The following is a 14036-nucleotide window of genomic DNA, read 5'->3' on the forward strand; positions in this document are numbered from 1 at the left end:
CAGGTGTAAATGTGTATTTATAATTAGCGGTGGTCTCAGGGCCAGAGAGGGGCTGAATACACTTTTCTCTCTGCAAACCATTTAAAGCTATTTCATGATATAATTAAACACAAATACATTTATACTGAACGGCCCTAATTTCTCATTGTTCTGATAAACATGGACATATTGCAAAACGAATATGATTATCATTTTTTAGCCAAACATATACTAAAATTTAGATTAAAACAGACTAAATAGAAAAAAACTGTGTCTTTACTGTGAGCAGTCTCAACAAACCAAACTCTTCTCAAACCAAACCAAACCAAAGCCTCCTCCTGCTTGTTTCCATGGAAATGTTGCTCCTTTGGTTATACTATTCCACACTAATAAACGTATATCTCTGAGGAGAAACTTCACTACTATGGTTTTAACTTTCCATTTCCATGGAAACATGCAGGTGATTTTCCACGTCCAGAATAAAGTTATGTAGTTAAAATTTAACACATTAATAGAATATGTTTATATTGCAGAAAATATTCAGTTGTGAAACAGTGTCCAGATCACTACAACTGAATATTTGTCTACAATGGAACACTCCTGGATTAAGAACCAATTTATATATTTAAACAAAAATCTTTATCGTGACAAATATCTTACAATAATTTCTGCAATAAAACCTGTTCTAATTCTTTCAAAAGTCCCCAAATTTAGTTTTCTCACTTCTCAGTCTTATTGTGAAAGCGTTAATCTCTGCGTATCTTGTTTTATTGCGTCACAGTCGCTCATTTCCGGTGCGTGCGAGGTGACGTTTCACGCTTGACGCCAGTATCTTTCCACTCACGCGCTCTGACGCCGCTTTTGTCGCTTCTTTTTGTCGGTTGCTTTTGCGACTTTCACTGACCGTCCGTCTCCGTCTGCATCATAAAACATCCACGGTCTGCACACGATCACAATCACGACGAGACGAGTTTTAAAGCACAAAAAAACCCAAGATAATCAATAATATTCTCAAAACGTGCCACTGTAGTGAAGTTAAACAGGACGCAAAGGGAGTGCGCTCAGTGGAGGATGCAAATCAGGTGGACTGTAATAAAGATAATTAGTTTATTAGTTTATGGCCAAAATATGGAAGATTTCCCCCTGTCAGTCATTAACGATACCATAAATGTTTAGCCGACTGTTATCTCTAAAATACTGCTGTAATTAAAATGTCTCCGTTGTGTTTAGGGCCTTGGCTATCTTAAATAAGGCGTATGCAAATTAATAACTTTGAAAATGGTCATAGCAGTTGTAGAATGTGTTTTTTTTTTATCATATAGCATCTTTATTTTATGTTGCTTTTATGCTTGGGTATCAATATAGCTAGATATATTAATCATATATCATATTAATAGGTTGCATTGTATTAAAATAGTTGTAGAATCTCTAGAAAAGTCAGAGAAAACCTGTTTTTCTACATCTGCCCCATTCTTCAGTGTCTAATGTTCAATGTCACGACACAAATCTGGTCATATCTTGATTCTTGAGTTATCTGATAATTATCTAATGTCATGTCAACAGTTAAATCTCATGTGAGTAATCTGACCTTTCTCAAACCTCTGCAACGTTTAACAAGTAAATACATGAAACAATATGGATTGAAAGAATGTTTTAAAAATGAAAAATTGCACTTTAGAATTATTTAAAGGAAACCATTTCAACTTTATTAAAGCTGTGTCTCATTTTACATACAAGTAGAATTACATATGTACAAATATACAGATAATATTTCTTTATCCACACAGATATGAAAATAAAGACATGTTCGCTGCAATGTGCTGCATAAAAAACAACCAAAAATATTACAACTTCTCTTCTGTCCACAGGTTTGAGTGTGAGCGAAAATGGCTTTAAAAATCTGAAAATGGTGATTCAAGTGGACAAAAACAGATTTGTACATGCGTTTGAAACACAGTGAGGTATTGTGTAACAGTTCAACATCACAAAGACTCAATTTCAGCAACAACAAACATTTTTTGCAGGATTTGTCCAGTGATTTGTTTTTAAAAACAGTGATTTTTTTTTCTTTATTAAAAGAAAGAAAACAAAACAAACATAAATGGAATGTGACGATGGTTTACCATTCTGGGGCCGACTTGGGAGTTTTTAGATTGTAATTGTAAAAAAACAACAAAAAAACAAATTTTAGAAATAACAAAAATAACAAACATTATGGGACAGTGTGCACCATCTTTTCAGTGATGATGGTATAATTTGAATTTATGCTCAATTAAATTGTAAAAACAAAAATAAATCTTAGAAAAATGTAAATAGTATGTAAATAGCCCCTTATATTTCATAAAGTCAAACATAGTAACAAACAGCATCTGATATTGGAAGCTGGTTTCTACCTACAAAGACTGAATCTTGGATAATTACATATTATTATAGTAATAAATATATATATTTATTTAATTTATATATTTAACAATGCGATTCAGCTTACAATGTGTTATTTTTGATAAAATTACTGAAACTTTGGCCATAATATCATAGAATTACCATGCATTTTCTTTAATCAATTCAATACAAAATTCAGTCAAAGTTAAACCCGTGAGAATAATTTATAATAAAATAAATGTAACATTGAATTATAAGTGCAAATTTAAATTAAGAGCAATTCATAGTTTATTCATAGGCAGAGACCAGCTTCAGTTCAAACCAGTAATAAAAACATGAAATAAGTGTTGACTCCATGAACATCATCTCAGCTCCGAGTCAAAACATTTTGAATATTGCTGTGAATTGAATGGGCCGTGTCGAGTTTGAAGAAACAGACCGGAGCATAAAGACGGGACTAAACCAGGTCTAAACCGGGTCTAAACCGGGTCTAAACCGGGCCTAAACCGGGCCTAAACAGGGCCTAAACAGGGCCTAAACAGGGCCTAAACGGGGCCTAAACAGGGCTCTGAACAATTTCCCTAGTGGCACGGGTAAGACCTATTTTTTTTATTTCGTAGAACTGATTAGCACACGGCTCGCACATGACTCGGAGCGGCTCTGAGCGGCTCGGAGCGGCTCGGAGCGGCAGAGCCCTGCTAAACGAGGACTAAACCAGTGCTAAATATGCTCCCGTCTGCTTCTACGTAGTATTTTACATCACAGTCAACCAATGGTGTTCAACATCCTTTTTACACAAGAATAAATTAATTTTCTTTTATATATATATTAATGCTACGTATATATTTTTTTAAATCAATAAAAATAGGGACACAATTTGACTTATAATATCTTAGTTGTCGTCTAAAATGTTGAAATTCCTGACTCTTTGAAATTGTTGCTGGTTGGAGTCAACGAAAGCTTTGAAACGTGAGAACATTTCGAACAGTTGTTAAGGTTTGATGTCGGAGTAACTCGTGTATGTTTCACTGCAGCTGGAAGACGTGCTGAGGTTCCCCGAGACGCTGCCATCTACAGGACACCAGCAAAGACACGTTAGAGAAGACATGAGGAAAGACGGAAAAAAACAGGTAAGACACACACCAATGACAAAAAATATATGTATTCTTACACGTGATGGTAATATGATTGAACAAATACTTTACTACAAATACTTGGGCCTCTGGATCAATGATAAACTCTTTAAACAAACACATATAAGAGCTGACAAATAATCTTAAAGCCAGATTGTCATTCTTCTTTGGAAATAAAACATGTTTTCCTCTTTATTGTAGAAAACAGTTTTCAGTTCTAGATTATGGTGATATTATATATTTGCATTCTACAGTAAAAGTGTTAAAACCTCTGAGCTCGGTTTATCATTCAGCTCTGAGGTGCAGCTCTGAGGTGCAGCTCTGAGGTGCAGCTCTGAGGTGCAGCTCTGAGGTGCAGCTCTGAGGTGCAGCTCTGAGGTGCAGCTCTGAGGTGCAGCTCTGAGGTGCAGCTCTGAGGTGCAGCTCTGAGGTTCATTTCAGGAGAAAGAGACAGAACTCACCACTGTGAATTATACTCTAAAGTAGGATTGCAATCATTGGTCTGTTTCATTTGTGATTGTGTAAATGTTTTTAAGTGCTAACGCTCTGAACGTAGTGCCTGAGTTTCCTTTGGCTTATATTTTATCTCTTATTTCCTTGTTTGCATCAAGATAATGATAGACATTTCCTCATGTTTGAAGTCTGCCGCATTTGTTTCCATTGTTCTGATTGGTTGGAGCAAACCCCTTCTCTGTGAATATGCACGGCTTCATTAGACGCTCATGTCTCGGTTAGTTAATCCAGGTAAGACAAACGTACGCCGGGTGCACAGTGACTCAGGTCTGCGCTAGATTTAGAACCTGCTTAAAATCAATGCGCCAGTTTACACAGACCGCCGAGCACTGCAGATGCAGGTCTGGGAGCCGCGCCGGGTCTGCGGAAAGAATCCGCAAGAAGTCTCTCTCTCTTTGTAGAAGACCACAGAGGCCTGCTGCAGATTCCAGGTCATTAGACAAGTGGTCTCGCTCAAAGCCACATGAATCTGCACTGGAGTCAGATTCATAGAACAGGCCTCAGGACTAACCCAAGACAATTGCAGGGCTAATCCAGGACTACAAGGGGGCCAAATATGGGACTAAACCAGATCTAAAACGAGACTAATTCAGAATTAAACCAGGACTGAACAAAAAGCACATTGGGGCTAAACTAGAGCCAACATCAGGGACTAATTCAGGACTAAACCAGGTCTAACGTACCGGAGCTGCTTAGAGACTGTGAGGACTTGGACTCGGACAGGAGACTGAGGAGGTTTGCAGCAGGGACCCAGCCTTCTCTGCTGCTGCGGAGGTTCTTCACAAACCTGAAAATAGACATTTTTAAAAATAGAACCCGGCATCATCATTCTTCTTGTACCACTTCTTGTCTTTTTAATTACATTCACTTCAAATTATAACACGCATGTTTCGTTCAGTTCGTTTCAGTTTTTCTCTTGCTTGAGTAGTTGTTTCCCCCAAATACATTTTTACTTGAGTCCTTTCCTGGACCACTAACTTCCACTTGAGTCACTCCCCACCTCAGCCTGGGACAAACAAAAGACCTGTCTCTCTCGAAATTTGGACAGATCTACAGTATTTCCCCGCACTGACACCGGAGAGCAGTGCAGGCTTCATAGCACCACAGTTACATGCTTAACCTTCACATGTGCTGTATTGTTTCGTACGAGTTTAAAATATGATGTCATCGTTTCTCACCAGAGTCCGTCGTCACCTTCCCTGATGAGCTGGACCATGTCTCCGCTCTTCACACTGAGCTCCTGGGGGCCCGTCTTCTCACAGTCGCAGAGCACAGTGTACCTCCCCGGGGCCTGGAGCATGGCAAATTAAACTACATTAAGATTTGTAGTAAAACATGTAGGTTAATTCAACAAACTAATATACCCATTGTAAAATTTGTGTATTATTCATGAAAATCAGAAATTGTTCATTTTCTTTTTTGACATTTTGATTTAATAATAATGTAATTGTATTGGTGAGAAAAAGTTGGTTGATTAATCGTTGCAATAAAAAAAAAAAAATCAAAAAATATTATTCGTTAAATGATTCTACTGTGTAACATTTCAGTCAATAAATAGAGCAGCAAAAAGAAAAGCACATATTTCATTGTGGATGTTTTATCCTGGGATTAGGGGATTTTTGTTTTTAATGCAGAAAAATGCGTAATATTTTACCCTTATCCTTTTTAAATGATAAATGATGATACTAAATAAAACGTTCTCTGACCAGTTTCTTGATCCCATCCTCCTCCGTGTCAGAGTTCAGCGGCTCCTCTCCACTCGAGTATCCGTCGTTCTCCTCACACACGTCCACAGACATCGAGGGTTTAGTCCACCCTGAACCAGGCGAGAGTTCAGTTAGAAAGAACACAACCAGGACTAAAACTAAACAGGACTAAATCTAAACAGAAAATGAGAGAACAGACAATGCATAGATTCTAATGGAAGACATTTTGATGAAGATTTGAAATGTAAAGAAAGAAAAGTTTATTTGTAGAGCACAATTTGTACACAAGGCGAGTAGAGGCCCGTCTCACATCTTCAACTGTATTCGACTGTTCCAGATCTGAGCTGCACAAAACAGATTCCCTTTTTACCCCTATTATCACCCCCAGAATTCTAACTTGATTTGTAGGTTTTAGAGCGAGACTCTGGAGGTGACGCTAACACTTTCTCTTTGTTTATGTGGGACAAAGACAATGATTTCAGCTGGAGAAAGTTGTTTTGCATCCACAAACTGATCTGTTAGATGCAGTGACAGAGTGAATCCACTGGTCCATATTCACCTGCCGACAGTGAAACATAGATCTGACTCGTCTGCATGATTGTGATAGGACACATTTTCGCTGCGTATCAGCTGACCTAACGGCAGCATGTAGAGGTTGAACAGAAGGGGACCCAGGACTGACCTTTGGAGCACGCCACAGTCTGAGAGACAGTTACCAATTTCAACAAAGTACTTCCTGTCTTCCAGATAGGACTTTAACCAGTTTAGGGCGGGGCCAGTGATGCCCACCCAGTCCTCTAGTCTCTGTAAGAGGATCCATGATCCACAGTGTCAAAAGCAGCATCAGATCGAACAGAGTTAAGACCAAACCAGGACACACCCAATCATGTTTAGAGTTTAGAGAGAGAAATCAGTCCCAAAGCAGTTTTGTGGCCTCCGTCAGACTTCAGAATACTTTAGTTTTATTTATGACAGGAATAGAAAGGTTTCAGTTTGTCCTCTGCATCTGTCTCTGGGTTGAACCTGGAGCTGTGCCTCAGATCAGAGCCAGGATCCTGGTTAAGACATGATGATATAGAGGTCTGAAGGAGGCCAGATGAACTGAGGAAGAAGACATTCAAACAGCAGCTGACCCAGTGCAGTGCCTCAGCCTGCAGGGGGCGCTGTACCTGGGGCTGTGCTCTGTAACAGACTGGAGCTGCTCTTCCAGCGCACTCGGCTCAGATTGCCTGGACTCTGCGCTGAAAACGTTACTACAAAATAATCACTCAAGACAAAATGTTTCAAAGTTGACCATTTCAAAAAGAAAAATCTGATGTTCGGGCACGACCACCAGACTGATGATGAGTCGCTCAAACTCCAATCCAAACCACATATAAACCAGGGACTAGACCAGAACTAAACCAGGGACTAGACCAGGAACTAAACCAGGGACTAAACAAAGGACTAAACCAGGTACTAGACCAGGAACTAGACTAGGGACTAAACCAGGACTAAACCAAGGACTAAACCAGGGACTAAACCAGGACTAAACCAGGGACTAAATCAGGACTAAACCAGGGACTAAATCAGGACTAAACCAAGGACTAAATCAGGACTAAACCAGGTACTAAATCAGGACTAAACCAGGGACTAAACCAGGGACTAAATCAGGACTAAACCAGGACTAAACCAAGGACTAAATCAGGACTAAACCAGGACTAAACCAGGACTAAACCAAGGACTAAACCAAGGACTAAATCAGGACTAAACCAAGGACTAAACCAGGTACTAGACCAGGAACTAGACTAGGGACTAAACCAGGGACTAAACCAGGGACTAAACCAAGGACTAAACCAAGGACTAAACCAGGTACTAGACCAGGAACTAGACTAGAGAACTAAACCAGGGACTAAACCAGGGACTAAACCAGGACTAAACCAGGACTAAACCAAGGACTAAACCAAGGACTAAACCAGGACTAAACCAAGGACTAAACCAGGACTAAACCAAGGACTAAACCAGGACTAAACCAGGACTAAACCAAGGACTAAACCAGGACTAAACCAAGGACTAAACCAAGGACTAAATCAGGACTAAACCAAGGACTAAACCAGGTACTAGACCAGGAACTAGACTAGGGACTAAACCAGGGACTAAACCAGGACTTAAATATGTCCAAACCCAGTCTAGATCAGGGAGTAAAACAGAAATAAACCTGAGCCTTAGCCATAGACTGACACAGAGACTAAACTGATACTAAACTAAGTCTAAATGTGGACTGAACGAGGACAAAACCAGAGACTAAACTTCTCATCAAAAACCTGGCTGTTGGATGTAATTTAGAAATGACACAACTTGATGATAAATGATGGATGAACTCATGGTCTCACAGACAAACAGCACGGATGGTTTTCTGTTACTGAAACTGGATGAGGGCAGGGGTCGATTGACAGGTGTCGATTGACAGGTGATTTCTACATAAAATACCTTTGAACCCAAAAGGGGTGGGGTCACTTTTCACCAGGTGTCGCTTGGACGTGTGCTCAGGGCTCACCACTGAATATCACAGCAGCAAAATGAAATAAGCCAGAGGAAAGAGCAAAAAGCAGAAAGAAAAAAGGAGTGTGAGATCCAGGCAGTATGAATGTGTCCGAAACAATCCTGATCAAATCCAGGAGGAAAGTGGTGAGTGTTTATCTGAACCGGGCTCAGGTTTCATCTAGAGATCTACTCCAACGCAGCGCAGCATCCCATCCAGAAAGTTAAGTCGTTAAAACTAAAATACTGTAGATTTTTAAATGCATTATACATTTTACTTTTGATATAAGATAACACAATATCTATTTCACAAGGGAAAAAATAATGAGTTTGATTTATAGACTTAAACAGTTTAGCAGAAGAAATTATGCCAACAATACACCACATTTTTTATGCAAAATCAAATGAACAGTGAGTTAAGAGGTAAAAGTGTGTAAATGAAATAGAACTATTCTAAAAATGCAAAGTAAATTTTTATACAATGTTGCTACCTAAATTGAAAGATTATTGATTTCAAAATGATTAAATTAGATTGTAGCTGTTCATCAGATAAAGAGAACATTATTATGTTGCTGACGCCAACATTAGTTTTAGAAGGTGGTCAATACATTTTTTAATGCATATTTTGACATTTTCTACAGATATTTTTCCAATGGTTGGGTCCTTAAAGACACAAGGCTGTGAGTTCAAGTAAAAATTCTCAGCTAACAACTTTCCAAGGTGGTCACTCTGTTAATGCTTGTATAAATGTGTATTTCTGTCCTATTTTTCTAATATTGGACTTTTCAGACTGAGATCCCTCCTCATTTTACCTTTGGGGCTCTTGAGATTTCCGAATCCCTGTAACGTGAACCTCTTTCTGGCCACAGCGCGCTCAGAAGTCGGGCTGGTCACCGCTTCTTCTGAAACTATGATTATTTTTGAATGGAAAATGTGCGAGAATTGAGCGAGAACAACGTGAAAAAACAGATTAGAGCGGCGCAGAAGAGGCGGGAGTGATGGAGGAGAGAGAAGCAGGTTTAGTCAGAGCAGGACAGCCCGTAGTTTACCGTTTGTGCTCGTAAAGTTGTACCTTTGTGTTTGGGAGAGGGGCAGCTGGAGTCTGACGCCGTTGCGGGCTCACTTTTCTTTTCCTCTTTGTTCTTCTGGTTTTTCGGACCGCTTCGGAACGGACTGAAGAAAATGTAAAGTATTAATGTTACCGTTTGATCTACAAGTAATTTGGACAAGCCCAAAATCGCTGGCGCTACGACAATGAATCGGAATAATCCGCTACTAAATTGTTCATTGTTTACCTAGACTGTGCATACTCCAAAACAGATCCACAAAGAGGTTTTATCACAAAGACACCGGAAATGTTCAACGAAAACAGCAAAGAATAATAAACGATTTGTCATTTTCATCAATTATACACTTTGTTTTTTCAGTCACCATATGTTTCCCCTTAATCTGGTTCTAAATGCATTTAAAAACCTCAATATAATGAATGGTTTAACTGCTGTTGGTGTGACAAACCTGAGGCAGACGGGGCCGTTGGCGGCTGGAGATGATGGAGCGATGATCTCTGAGCTCTTCTGTTGACTTGCTTCTGAGACAAAACATGTTTAGATCTCTACATTTACAACCTACTTTGAAAACGGTAGAATCCCGTGTCCGTCTCCCGTACCTCTGCAGGCGTGGAGCTGCTCGGTCAGAACTTTACGGATCTCGTTCACCCAGGCCGTCTTCACCTCCGCTGTGGGCGCCTGTGGGAGAACGATGATTACTGGGATTATCCTGCTTCAGAGTCATTATATCAAGAGGCATCAAATCGATTTTCTGTAGCAATTTAGCCCATTCCGAGTGCGTTATCGTGACAGAGGTGCAGCTTTACCCTTATTTTTGTTTCATGAAACGTACCTGGACGATGAACACCTCCTCTCTGGAGTTGCACCAGATCTCAAACTTCTTGTTGTCTCCTTTGGCATTTTCTGTGATGCCCACGGCGCTCATCTGAAACGGGGAAATAATAGTCTGTGAAAGAGGGTTTGTGTCCGGGACTTTTGGTTTAGTCCATGGTTCAGTCCCGGTTTAGAAAGACCTGGTTTAAACGTGGTAACATGGAGCGTTCTCGTCTCTCCTTTGTCTCTGGTTTAGTCCTGGTCCATAGTCCTGGTTAAAACTTACGCTCAGCGAGTGTTTAAAGCTGTACGACGGAGCTTTCTCGTATCCCTCTCCGTTCTCCTCTCTCCTCTTGCAGAACAGCAGCGCCCTCTGGTGGAGAAACAGGTGTCGCTGCATGGGCTTAAAGCGGGCCAGGTCTTTGACTTTGGCGTGGCCCTTTTTGTGCTCGGTCCAAACGCTGAATGAGCCCTGCATCAGGAGCCGACCCAGGTCCGACAGGTTTCCCTGAAACACATGAACAAAGTGAAATACAATGCAGTGCTATGGACGGTAACAACATTATTTTACTTTTTGTTGAATGCAAAATAATGTTACATGTTGCACTGTGAAGGTGTTACAGGTGTTTTCTTCTCTTTGTATTCATTGAAATTTGTGCTGGGGGCGATTAACCGCATGTTGAACGCAAAGGTCAATAAACAATACATTTTGGCTCCTAAATACCGTTTTATTTCATCATTTAAGCCTAGAATTCACCCAGTGTTGAGCTGTTTTGACTTTTGAATTTCTCAATGCATCTGGGATTAAATCATTTTAAAATGTAGTCAAAGTCCAAATAATAACAGGCTTAAAATATCTTGTCCATCCTGTTTAACCGTTTAAGGCTGAACCATTATTGTTTTAAGTCTCTAGTTCTGTGGCTGTGTAGAAGTCAGGAGAGTCCGGGTTTAGTCCGGGTTTAGTCCGGGTTTAGTCCGGGTTTAGTCCGGGTTTAGTCCTGATGTAATCCTAGTTCAGACCAGCTCCCTGCTTACATGTGGGAAGTAAATAACTCTTCTTTTAAAAGAAACTAAATTAATCAATTGAAGCTTTAACATGACAATGACACATTAACATGTACAGCCCTAATTTAAACACATTGTTCTTTTCTCACCTCGTATCCAGTGATGGCGATGAGGTGCATGGAGTCGTTCACAGCTTTGAGGATTCCCAGGATGGAGGAGAGCGCCTTCTGTAGGTCATCAGCGCCATCACAGCCTTTACTGTACTTCAGCAGCTCCTGGAACCAGAGCAAAGACACACGTCTAAAACATGTCTGATGGAAGCAAGAAACACACATGTTCAAATCATTTCATAAGATAAAGCTTTTGTCACTTATAGATTTACTCACAGTGAGAAGATGAACCAACACTAAGCAAGTTACTCAACTTACTACTACTACTAGTACTGCAGCAGTAGTACTGGTGGTAGTAGTACTAGTGGTAGTACTGGTAGTAGTATTAGTCCTATTAGTAGTATTAGTACTAGTAGTAGTATTAGTAAGTAGTAGTAGTAGTAGTACCTTTAGCAGTAGCTGGTACTTGGTGATCCTCTGCACTGGCTTGAGCAGGTACGAGTCCAGACCCAGTTTGTGCTCCAGCTTTTTTTGACACTCCTGAAAGTAAAATAAATAAGCGGTTAATAATGATGTAATTAAGTTAATTTTAGACTGTAGAAATGGTAGAATTCTCGTGTTAGTCCTCGTAACATTTCAAACTCCATTTGGATACAAAGTAATGGGTTTTATAAAAGTATCAGATACTAATCAATACTAAAACTAGAATAAAAAGGTACTTGGACAGGTACTTGCCTTGTAAAAGAATAATCTCAATGGGACTTTCCTGGTTAAATAAATGCACCACTTGAGCTTTATCAGAACTAGTATAAGATTACATGGCGACATAAATAAATCACTTGAAATGAGCATTTCATTGTCTAAAAAAAGTGTTTTATTATCAAACGATTTATTATTTACTTATTATATTATGATCGATTATTCATATACAAACTGGTACCAAGCCTATTCCTTTGCGTCAAAATGAGTTTTATCGTTTTGAAATTTTAGTAAAAAGTCAGGAACAGGCTCAATACTTGAATAATCAATGATAATAAAACATAATAGCACTTTCATTACAGTTTCCATGTAGTCTTAAAAGGATTAAGACCTGGAAGAAGGCACAGTCGGAGAACTGCCTCCACAGACTCTCAGAGCGAGGCTTGTTCTGACAGTAGGCTTCATAGATCTGCAGGTCCTTCATCTGAGAAAACAACAAGAATGACTGTAAAACCTGCTCACCCCGTTTAAATCAGTGGCTACATGGGCTAATATCCTTCTGCCCGATAAGCAACGCTCTTATAAGGAAAGATATCATTATTATTTTGTCTTTATTTTTTTCAGTTTTAATATTATTTATTCAAGACATTGTTTTATTCAGGCATTATTATTCTTTTTCATATTTTGCTATTGTGTTTCATGTTGCAGCTCTTCACCAAAGAAAGTTCCTAGTTTGTGAATCTTGTTTTTATTCACTGCCAATGGCGTTAAACACGTTCCTGATTCAGATTATTTTCTTGTCAATAAAGATGTTATAGGACAGTAATGATTCAAAACTAATTCTCAAATGCCGCCCCTTCATTAAAACTGACACAAACTACTCCCTGAGAATCTTTGTTCACAAGCTGTAAATGTTCTGAAATACATGGGATTGTAGAGCTGCATGGTTTTGGAAGTATTACAATTTGATTTGCAATACAGGTTTAAAAAGTACCGTACTCCATGAGCTTCTGAATTTGAAATGAGACTTAAATTTGAACTTTAAACTAATCCAAGAATCACTTTCAGAACATGTTTGCAGGTCTAAACTACAGGTTCAACACTATTTTTCAACACAAAAAGGCGTATGCATAGTATTTTGTTCTTTGCAGAGGAGATCTGACGATCTAAACGATTTCAGCTTTTGCAATTTGATGTAATAAAATATAAATATACGATTATATTTGTGTGATAAATGTTATCTGCATCATTAGTCTAAGAGGAAAAACGGCATGTATTTTTAATGGCATGTGTGGAAGTGTTGTAAAGATGAGCGTGTGAGGAATGTTTACCCCCATATTGTCCCCAGGGACGAGAATAGGTGAACATTTCCCAAGCTCTTATCTCTAAAGAAAATACCAAAGACAGTTGTAAAAATAAAATGCTTGATGTTGAGTTGACCAATGAGAAATGTGACCTGCCTATCATGTGTGAAATGTGAAATAAAAGACTCGTAAGAGGGAGAAACGCTGAGAGAAATTGGGAAGTCATCAGGTTGCATAAAACAGCTTGACTTGGCTCGCCTTTCTCTCCCTTGCAAGCCACGAGCCAAGTCTGACGTTTCTGTGTCGTTCTATATTCTAAGTTGAATTATGTTCTCTGACTGTTAAGGAATAGCATTGATTTATGTGTAATTTTTTGACATTTGATCATTGCAACCGGTCAAATAGTTTTTTTGATCGCAGTATACTGTGCACTTCAAACTAAATCCTGATTTTCAGACTCACTCGTTCTAAAAAGCAGCGTCCCACCAGCTCAGGGCAGTCTGTGTAGGCCTCCAGCTCCTTCAGAAACGTCCTGCAACAAACCATGTCAGTAAAGTCTTCACGCTAAAAAGAAAAAAAAGAACTTAATGAGGCGTACCTTTTGTGGAACTGGTAGATCTCAGACATGTTTCCAAAGAGAATGTCCTTCTTGGTGAGCAAAGAGGCGGGGATGAGCTGAGAGAGCGCTGGGTTCTCCATCTCTGCAGCGTAACCCTAAAAATCACTCGCGTTATTCAAGTTTAGCTGCAAAATACGACTAAAAATATGACACATTTCCAATTGCGCCTGAATTTCTTGTGGATTT

The 14036-nt window shown here is 39.3% G+C and overlaps 1 protein-coding gene across 2 annotated transcripts in view; it reads right to left on the reverse strand.

Moving 5' to 3' along the window:
- Positions 1–1642: 1642 nt before the first annotated feature.
- The window catches only part of LOC140360839 (guanine nucleotide exchange factor DBS-like), a 46272-nt gene continuing 33878 nt past the window's right edge, over positions 1643–14036 (reverse strand). For both annotated transcript variants that reach the window (XM_072446298.1, XM_072446379.1), the window contains 16 exons: positions 13830–13945; positions 13694–13763; positions 12319–12411; positions 11676–11768; positions 11268–11393; positions 10400–10621; positions 10133–10225; positions 9900–9978; positions 9749–9821; positions 9306–9406; positions 9046–9141; positions 8183–8251; positions 5714–5823; positions 5186–5298; positions 4691–4794; positions 1643–3432 (listed from right to left, as the gene is read on the reverse strand). In XM_072446298.1, coding sequence (XP_072302399.1) covers positions 3353–3432; positions 4691–4794; positions 5186–5298; positions 5714–5823; positions 8183–8251; positions 9046–9141; positions 9306–9406; positions 9749–9821; positions 9900–9978; positions 10133–10225; positions 10400–10621; positions 11268–11393; positions 11676–11768; positions 12319–12411; positions 13694–13763; positions 13830–13945 — 1638 coding nt within the window. In that variant the 3' untranslated portion in view covers positions 1643–3352. The remainder of the gene's footprint in view (positions 3433–4690; positions 4795–5185; positions 5299–5713; positions 5824–8182; positions 8252–9045; positions 9142–9305; positions 9407–9748; positions 9822–9899; positions 9979–10132; positions 10226–10399; positions 10622–11267; positions 11394–11675; positions 11769–12318; positions 12412–13693; positions 13764–13829; positions 13946–14036) is intronic.

This window comes from Eucyclogobius newberryi, unplaced genomic scaffold (assembly GCF_026437365.1).
Source record: "Eucyclogobius newberryi isolate DKJ021-1_F unplaced genomic scaffold, fEucNew1.0.hap1 SCAF_1, whole genome shotgun sequence".
In the NCBI taxonomy this organism is placed as follows: Eukaryota; Metazoa; Chordata; class Actinopteri; order Gobiiformes; family Gobiidae; genus Eucyclogobius; species Eucyclogobius newberryi.